Raw genomic sequence first — 9,728 nt, forward strand, 5'->3', positions numbered from 1 at the left:
CACCGCGGATCCAGTTATAACGTGAGGCGACTTTGCAAAATGAAATTAGGGAGGTGACTAGAAGGAGCAGGTGACTGGAACGCAGAAGCCGCCGCTTCCAGTCTTCTATTGACCATTTTGCTGCCGGAGGTGTCTCCTCCAGTCCTCCTCCGCCGTCTGCATCTAGCGCGCTTCCATATACCTCCCCGCTTGTCCGCCAGGTACCTATGTGTATGTCAAACCTCGATCGTTACCAGAATGAGTTTGTGCTGCGATCGGAGACTTGGAGTTAGTTTGGACTTGAACCATCCAGTCGATGATGATACTTGAGATGCTACGATGAATTGATAATAGAACCTAACATTCCTTCATCCATCGTTGTTTTGCCATAGATTGCTTCCTAATGGTGAAGAAAAAGGAGAATGCCGTAACAGACATTTTCCAAACAGCAAATGCTAAGCAAGATTGAGAAAGACGAAAAGCACTCTACCCTTTCAAATCTAATAAACATCCTTGCAGTTTTTATTTTTGTTTTTGTAATTTTCCTTTTAAAAAAATAGAGGAATTTGATGAGTATTTCCCTTAGACGCTTATGTCTGTTCATGACATGCAAGCTTTCGAGTGAAGTGCCAGTTGTCAACTGTGATCAAACTTTGGTGAGAACTTGTATTTTGTTGTTCAGATCATGCTTTTTGGTCGAAATCATGTTTACTTTTGCAGAATTTATATGTTTTCAATCCCCTTGCATGGCCGTCTTCTATCCTTGCCAAGCTAAATGCATTTTCCAATTTATCTTTCACATGTATAGTTGTTCTGAAGAGTTGCGTTTTTACGTTTATATGGTTTAAATGTTGGAAGCAAATTGCTGATCTCAAGCCCTCTTTTTTGTTGTGTTGTGGGTATTTCAGTATAGTGGCAGCCACTTCAAATTAAAGGGACCATGTGCTTGATTATAAAAAATATTGGCACTCGGCGTCGAACTCCTCATAAACTGACAACAAAAGGAAAAGGTAATATCAGGAGTAAACATCTGAACATATTATTTACCCTTCTTTAGAGGAACTAAAAATTTCTTTTGTAGGATTGGATTAATAATTACTGATACATCCTGTTGTTTGGGAATTACTCTTGTTGAAATGCTCAGTTTTTTTCGTAACAGCCTTTGCAATCAAGTACCACTTAATGCTGTTAAAATGCCTTGTTTTCTCTTAATTTGTATGCCAGTCACAGAAGAGTGTAACATTTGCCGGTTTCGGTTTTCATTCTTGTCTTCCCATTCATGATGAGTTAGTTAGAGGCTACATGATTGGGTTGGGTTGTGCCCACGAGATATCTTGCTTGTTTCTATTTGTTTGATCAAATCAGATTTATGCTAGCACATTGATCATTCACAAAATTCAGCTTTTTTGTTCTGCCCCAACATGGCTAGGGTTAATTAGATTAAAAAATATATATTATGATATCATAATTGTTATTTCAATCATATCTATTTAGAATTTTTTTTCTGTAATTTCACATGAAACATCTGGCGAAGGTGCTTCAAAAATTATAAGCCCTTTCTGATACACTATTTCTTATAGCATCATAAGGTAGTAACTTCCTTTTCAAATGATAACATGTTAAAAAATTGATTCTTCCACTCACATACTTCACAACCACTAAATACTAAGTTTTATTTAACTAAATGCAGGAGACAGTGATGTAGATCATCCTTCACTGTTGCTTTCAGACGATAGAATTCAAGCAAAACCTATTAGACTCCTACCGATTGAGGTTCCTGCCATTCCCACAGATGATATAAAGGTAATTATGCAAAAATTGGGCAATGTAACTTCTGATGGATCGAGTTTGTACACAAGAGTTTACTGTGATACATTAAGAAATGGGCAAAAATCTGCCATAAAAATGTTAGATGATTCTGGGAAAACAGATCAAGAATTTCTCACACAGGTAAGTATGACCAATGCTGCTCACTTGTATCATTTTGTTCAAACTTTATTTTTATTATAGTGAAACTCACAGGTAGCAATGACAGAAAGCTTGCAGCATGAAAATATAGTGAAACTGCTTGGTTATGGTTATTTTGGGAATACCCGGTTCCTTGCTTACGAATTTGCTGACATGGGATCCCTTCATGATATCTTGCATGGTATAAAACGGTTCCATCTTGTGACCTCAATACTCATTAAAACTATGTATTAACTCATTTCATGACTGGTAAAAAGAATTCTTTTTTCATGTATGGTACTCTTTTATCAGGAATAAAATATTTTTAAACTATGAAAGTCGTTAGATATAATATTTATCAAAAAGATTGCCTTTGTATGATCCGCACAGAGATACCTTAAATGGTCATTTAACCACTAACGTATATCAGGATCACATCCAATGCACAATCTTCGTCTCTTGGAGATATCTTTGCTACCTTAGATGGTCAAAAAATAATGGCAAACCTTGGTGTCTTATTGTTACTGATTTTTGAGTTTTAATTTCCAGATGATCATTGTGCTTTGTTAACAAACTGCATATTCTATACAGGAAAAAAAGGCGTCGAAGGGGCATCCCCAGGTCCCCTATTGTCATGGTCTCAAAGAGTTAAAATTGCTCTAAGGGCTGCAAAAGGACTTGAATACTTACATGAGAAAGCAAAATCTCCAGCTATCCATTGTGCAGTCAAATCCAGCAATATACTTTTATTTAGTGGTGATGTTGTGAAATTAGGGGAGTTTAATCTCTCCATTAAGGCTCCTGGCACAGGATTGAGTCTTTGGTCTGCCCAGCCTCTTGGAAATTTTGTTTATCAAGCTCCTGAGTAAGTTTGTCTAAATTTTCTTTTTCAGTAGATCAAAAAGCTTGTCATTACTTTAATTTCTGTTAGCAAATACTTGCAGTGGGTGTGGTGTTTCAGCTTAGATTTGAGCAATGAAATTACTATTATTTGAAAGAAAGAAGATCTGTTGTCTAACTATGAATGTTCAAGATCACTGCCAATTAAAGATAAGCTTATTGAAATTAGTAAAATTTTATTTCTTTCTTAGCTTATGAAAAGAAAGGAAAATCCAAAGCATTAGAAACCCAACAAATGAAAATCAGATGAGGAAGCAAGTGTCCTTGTTGAATCGATGGTGAATAAGCTGTTAATGCTAAAAATAATGTCTTTTTTTCTTGTTTTTTAATATTTCCTTCCCTTATTTATTCCTTTGGATACCAGAGGATAGGGCAAGAAAATTCAACTCCCCAAACCAACTTATGATTGGTATTGATTATAAACATATGACCTATATGACTATTTCACTAACCGTGATCATAGAAATGTTGCACTAAAAACACAAATTCGAGTCATGAAATCCACTTACTGACAGATTCAACTTGCACTTTGATCGATGCCTTCTTTCGATATGATAATCGATGACAATTGTTTACTCCATTTAGGAGTGAACAAAAAAGGAACTGTTTGATGAAAACCAGAGTTGGTATCTTTATTGTTTTGTTTTAGAGTACTTCGTATGTCCATCAATCAGGTTTCAGACCTTTATTCTGGATGTTAATCAATATGCCATATTGATTGCCCCAACATGCATCAGCAAAATGATATTTTTGCTAACACCGACAGCCTACACTTGGTACGTATACTGTACCGAAAAGGGTAGGGAAATCATGCTGATTGGGATTTCTACAACAAAAATCACAGCAGGGCTTGAAAGATCAGGCGAAGTGTTCAGCCTCCTTTATTGCCTTTTGCTTTCTTTCATTCTGTTAAGGTTGATTTTAACAAATGACTAGACCTTCCAGATGGGCGATTGGAGTAGGTTTTTGTAGGGTCACCAAGCTCGGTGAAAGATTTTGGCCTGATAATATAGCTGGTTGTGGGGGTTGTGGCGAAGTTCATCTTCTTGACAACTACTGCACACTGTCAAAAAAGAGGTGGTTTTCATGTTTTATAGGCCTTATGATTGATGTTTATACTGCCAAAACATGTTGCACACCTGGACCATGACATGGAAGCTGAGCAGACCACCTCTGTTGACGTCATACTGGGCCACAGATCGAGTGAGGTGGCAGGCATGCCAAGTCCAGGTGGCATCGTGGGAGTATGTTAGGATACATGCCGATCTTCCATTGTTTGGTTAGGGGGGTGTGGTTGCCCGTCTCAATTTCTAACTGTTGGCTCGGTCAAGGAAAGGAAATGGCAGGGGAGAGCTCCTCCCTGCACACACTTGCACTAGTGGGAGAGAATAAGCTATGGCTTCCTCCAGCTCAGACGTGATTACTGATTAGATCCTCGACCAGCTGCATTTGTTGTAGTAGCAGAAGTATATGTTGGAAGCAGTCCGAAGATGAAACTTGTTTTGAGCGTGAATCACTTTCCTTAAGGAAATTTTGACCCCACTATGTTGCTGCTGGGTTTTAGCGACAAATTCCCTCCAGGATACTCAAAACAATGTGGAATCTATAGACAGCAATTCTATAGATTCCTCCAAGACAATTTAGAGAATGAAAAGTGATTACCGAGAAGATGTTAAAAAGATGTATATATAGTGAACAATGCAACCTTTGAGAAAGGTTGTGGAGACACCTATTCATGAATGGACACGTTAACTGTCACATCTATTCACCAAAAAATTCAAAATTAAATTCATTCCGAATTTAATATCTGTGCCCACGTGCCCATCTTTGACATATATATAAATATGCTGCACTTGGTTACCAAGGTCACCAATTAAATACAACACACTTGATGCACATCCTTTAATAAGCCTATCAAACATCTTCATTCTTTTCAATGTGGGACTAAACATATATCACTAATTATTTCAACAGTATATTGTGGATACTGGATAGAACCAAAGACCTTAAGCTGAAGCTTTGTTTCTTGGATGGCAGGTTTGTTTCCATTGGACAGCTAACTTCCAAGAGTGATGTTTACAGCTTTGGCGTTGTTCTTTTAGAGCTTTTGACTGGTCGTAAGCCCCTCGATCGGAGTAGACCACATCAAGAGCAGAGTCTTGTGGTATGGGTATGTATATTACTTGTTTCACTTCACAAACAGTGTGCACAACCTTCATTCTTGAACTTATACTACTGCAGATACAATCTTTTTGAACTACCATTTGCAGGCAGCAGATAAGCTAGCTTACGATAAGGTGGGAGAAATTGTAGATAACAGGCTAAGAGGAAAGTACCCTCCCAAGTCAGTGGCATGGGTAAAACTTACAAATTCCCATGCTGCTTTTGCATTCTTATTGCCTGCTTTATGATTAGCATATATCATTGACAACTTTCTGTTCTATTTTCCACCTTTTTTCTCCTGTTACTAACCGATATTTTCAACTTTTTCTTGTAATATTTGCTCTATCTTATGCCACCTGATTGACTTTTAGTGCCATAGATGGTAGTTAATGAATACGAAGCAAGTTTACTGGACATCTGTGTGATTCCAATTAGATTACATGACTAATACTATAATTGTTTGTTTACTTCATAGGAATAGTTATCCTATTCTCTGTGAATTTTCATAAATTCGTATGTTTAGTTCCAAAATGAAGTTGGAATATCAATTTTTAGAGAATCATGATTGAAATATTAATTTCTATAGAATTGTGATTCCCTAATCATAAGGAATAGGTATTCTGAGAATATCTATTCTTGCTATATATATAGTTGCAACACTTGCGCACTAACATTCCGACAAACTAAATATAGGATCAAATAGAGCATTTGTTTTACGTCACGAACCAAACTCAGCATATGTATTAATATTTCATTCTTTGTTAATTTCATTAATTGAGTTCACTAGGAATAGTTAGCCACACACACAAACATTACTACAAACTAAAGATAGGATCAATTGAAGCATTTATCTTATTTCATTTAAGTAAACTTAATATCTATTCTTTGTCAATTTCGTTCCTTATGAATAGTTTTCTATTTCCTTGGCAATTTTATTCCGTGAACTTACCACAAGCTCACGCGCCATTAGAATCCTGTAATGATCATACTATATTTTGATCAGAACATATTAATACTAAGAGAACAAGAAGGAAAGGTAAATAGTTCACCTCGCCTTCTTCAAGCTAGGATACAACTGAACTACCTGCAGTGGCCCCAGTTTATGTTCTCGGTGATGTTTTGTTTTCGAAATTCTATTGTTTGTGCTGTCCAAGCCAAAACATTGGTTTATGGTTTTCGATCTCATTGCGTGCTTATTTTTATCTCTTAATGATTCCAATATCGAAAAGGTTCAGCGTTTGTTTTGTGTTGTGAATTCAATAGTCATGCTTGAAGTTAATTGTTAAGCTTTATCCTAAAACTAGGGTTGTTAACTATTCCATCACTTTTCTCTTTCTCTTTTCATGCTCTCCGGAGGAGCAGATGGCCACCATCGCTAGTGCGTGTTTGCAATTCGACCAAGATCATCGCCCAGAGATGAGCCATGTTGTCAAGGCACTAAGGAGAAATGAATCCTTGATGTGTTCATAGATGCTGAAGCACGATGGAATGTTTCCTTAATGCAGAATGTAGATGATATACTCAGAATTTGAACTGCGCTAAGTATTTGATGCAAGTTTCTTTATTCTCACTGCATTTCGCATGAAAGGCCTCACACATATAAGATCGTTTAGTTATTTGATAATATATATATATATACACTGATAGGCGCCTTACGTGCAAGATATTAAAATTATATATATATATATATTTCATGTGAAAAGAACTCTTGTGAGTTTTTTTTATAGTTACTTGTTTATTTACGTTCGGTCAATGACATTTCTTTTTAGCTAGTTGAGATATAGTTCAAGTTGATCACGATGTATTGAAAGTTAAGCAAAGAAATTATGCGTCAAAATGCAAAGTTATAATCTTCATTTTTTCTACTTCCAAACAACACTAAATTATTATTTTCGTATGTCAATCCGGATGAATGTCTATCTAAATCAAATCGGTTGGGTTAGATGGAATTGAGCTAAGTTTGATAGTTGAAAAAAATGATTTTATTATAGCTCTTCCATAAATTTATATTTTTTATAGAATTTTCCTTCATATTTAAATTAATTCATCATATTTAGTTATTTTTTTAAAAAATGAGAATTAAAGTGTATCATAAATCTCAATTTTTCTTTAATTTTTTTATTTATAATAAACTCAAAAGCATAATTCATAGAATCGCCATACTAAGTAAAATCGATTTGGGATTTTTTAAAAAAAAAAAATTATGATATATAATTAGTAATTAAAAAATATCTAAAAAAAAATTATTTACATATAAATATATTAATAATTTTTGCATATACATGTAACTGTCAATATTCATTAGATATATTATTATCAACATATATGAGTTCATATCTTCTATTCCAAACTTTCATGTCCCTTTTATTTCACTCATCGATCGGATGGGCTAGATCAGATCCCAAGGATGTCGTGCACAACGTGAGGATGTTGCACACATCTCAAGGGTGTCACAACTATCCGATCGACGAGAGGACTTGAGGACACGTGAATTCAAGACAGAGGACTCGAACTCTAATAATATTTATATTTTCATATCACAATGAAAAATATAAATTTTTAATAATAATAATAATAATAATAATTTATTATTATTATTATTATTATTATTATTATTCTTAACTTTAAGAGTGTTCCCTTGGTTTAAGAGATAATCAAATTTAAAAGTCGATAAAATAGATAATATAGTGAAAGTTAATGCATTCTTTGATTAAATATAAATGTCAAAAATAATTTTATAAAGTTCAATTAATTCATAGAATATTAAACAGTAATATTCAAAAAGTCATCAAGTTGTCACTTGGTTAAAAGAAAAGAGAATATTATTGATAAAAACTAATTTATAAATAATTAAACAAATATTTAAATAATCTTAAAATTCTAACCCGTAAAAAAAATAAAATAAAGAGGTAATAATAAAAGAATAAGCCTCCAAAAATATTTAAAAGATATTTTTTCAATCTAAAATGGGACAATTAAGAGTAAACCTGGTAACTAACTGCATATCTCTAAATAAACTTTAATTTGATATATTTATAGGTTTTATGATTTAATTTGAATTAAAAATTATAGTCTCTCAAAACTTTTATTAATTATGTTCCGATCCTACTACAGTATAATTCAAAATCAATTTATACTATTCAAAATCAATTTATACTTCTAAATTGTAGGATCACATACTCCAACGATCTATGATCATGATTTTATAAACTATGCTCAAAAGTTAATATTTGAATTATGATATTTTGATGATAAATAAATACATGTGTTTTTTACAAAATATTAATGGCAAAATTGAAAGATTTTTTCTTCTTTCAAATCATAAAAAATACCTCACTTTGGTTTTTTTTTTATTTTAATTAAAATGCATCTCATTCGACTAAATTGTTCTTTAACTCTTTTGAGTATTATTTGCATTTTTATTTTTCTGTCTAAATCTTAAACTAGTTGGATCTGTTGTAATAATTACGATTTTATAGTTGTTACAATTTATATTTACTTTGTTTAAAAATATTTACATTGTAACAGTTATAGTTTTGCACCTGCTATAATGTAGATTCAATTTTGTTTATTTTATCATTTATATTATAGTAATAATGATTTTATAATTGTTATAATGTAGATTCAATCGACTCATGTAGTATTCACGTTCTAATCGTTATAATTATACAGTTGTTATAATGTGTCTGATCAATTTTGAATTTAAGTAGAAGATGATAATAAAAATAATACTGAATAATATTAAAGGATAGTTCGATAATTATATACCATTAAGATTAAATAGTAGGGTCATATACTTTTTAATAAAAAATCTAAATGAGATGACTTTTCATAATTTAAAACAATAGGTCACCCAACTAATTTTTGCCCAACTATTAATGATATTTTTAGTAACTCTATTATACAACACCCGCCTTATAATTTCAACTAATTATAATAATACCTAGTCTGATTTGCAAAATTAAGGGCAGCAAATAAATATTTCTCAACGGATAGGAGTGAACTGAAATTGAAAATGTTCTACAGAGGAATAAAAGAACTTCGAGGATGAAAACGTAAAATATATCCGAGTTCGAGTTGCGTGCTGCGGCTCCACCCGCGCCGGGTCGCCGCGTTCAGACAACAACGGCAGAATCGAGTGGCCAGCTGCCCTTTCCCCTCGTACAAATTTTCTTTTTCCACCCCTCAAACACACTTTTTCACCGAACAAACCCTTCGTCTCTCTCCAAAATATCATCAACGCTCTTCGTTATTCATCTAAAAATTTATACACGGTAGTAAATATTGTAATATTCGATATTATAAGTACCAAAATTTAATTCATCTTTATTTTTTACAGTCTATTTTAGTAAAACACTAAAGTTTTATTTGAAGACACTGTAATAATGAATTAATTTATTTAAAATATTGTAAAAAAATAGTAATAGTAGATATAAAAAAATTTAAGGTCAATTATAGAAGAAATTTAAGAACAAAATATTCTTTTCATAATTTTCAATGATATAAAAATAATATATTTAATTTTTATCCAAAAAATATTGATAACTTTTATAAGTTTATATAATTTTTAAATTTAGTTAACATAATTTATTACATATTCGTGTCTGCGACTGCAAATTCTAAGGCATTATTTTCAAATTAATAAAAGTTGGGGGTGAAAGAGAATTTTAATTTACCAAAAACTCCTGATTGATTCGACAACGCTCGAGAGTGGAGAGAGAGGACAGCGGACGACGACA

General features: G+C 32.9%; 1 protein-coding gene across 4 annotated transcripts; it reads left to right on the top strand.

Annotated features, from left to right (window-relative positions):
* LOC122015371 (probable receptor-like protein kinase At2g47060) lies at nucleotides 1-6,553 on the top strand. 4 transcript variants are annotated; one of them, XM_042572229.1, is made up of 9 exons: nucleotides 1-200; nucleotides 372-635; nucleotides 888-989; nucleotides 1,670-1,929; nucleotides 2,002-2,128; nucleotides 2,518-2,791; nucleotides 4,864-4,996; nucleotides 5,097-5,183; nucleotides 6,352-6,553. In XM_042572229.1, exons 3-9 carry the CDS (start codon nucleotides 920-922, stop codon nucleotides 6,457-6,459), a joined length of 1,059 nt encoding a protein of 352 aa, XP_042428163.1. In that variant the 5' UTR covers nucleotides 1-200; nucleotides 372-635; nucleotides 888-919; the 3' UTR covers nucleotides 6,460-6,553. The 4 variants fall into 4 exon arrangements, with proteins under 4 accessions (XP_042428163.1, XP_042428162.1, XP_042428164.1 ...); XM_042572228.1 differs by lacking the exon at nucleotides 372-635; XM_042572230.1 differs by lacking the exon at nucleotides 372-635 and having other exon boundaries at nucleotides 4,864-4,990.
* Nucleotides 6,554-9,728: the final 3,175 nt, after the last annotated feature.

Source organism: Zingiber officinale, chromosome 8B (genome assembly GCF_018446385.1).
Source record: "Zingiber officinale cultivar Zhangliang chromosome 8B, Zo_v1.1, whole genome shotgun sequence".
In the NCBI taxonomy this organism is placed as follows: domain Eukaryota; kingdom Viridiplantae; phylum Streptophyta; class Magnoliopsida; order Zingiberales; family Zingiberaceae; genus Zingiber; species Zingiber officinale.

Bases quoted from the DNA above. Each gene is read 5' to 3' on its own strand.
- LOC122015371 (XM_042572229.1), top strand. From the start codon at position 920: ATGTGCTTGATTATAAAAAATATTGGCACTCGGCGTCGAACTCCTCAT. The intron at 990-1,669 runs GTAATATCAGGA...AACTAAATGCAG, and splicing joins ACTGACAACAAAAGGAAAAG to GAGACAGTGATGTAGATCAT. The intron at 1,930-2,001 runs GTAAGTATGACC...TGAAACTCACAG, and splicing joins ATCAAGAATTTCTCACACAG to GTAGCAATGACAGAAAGCTT.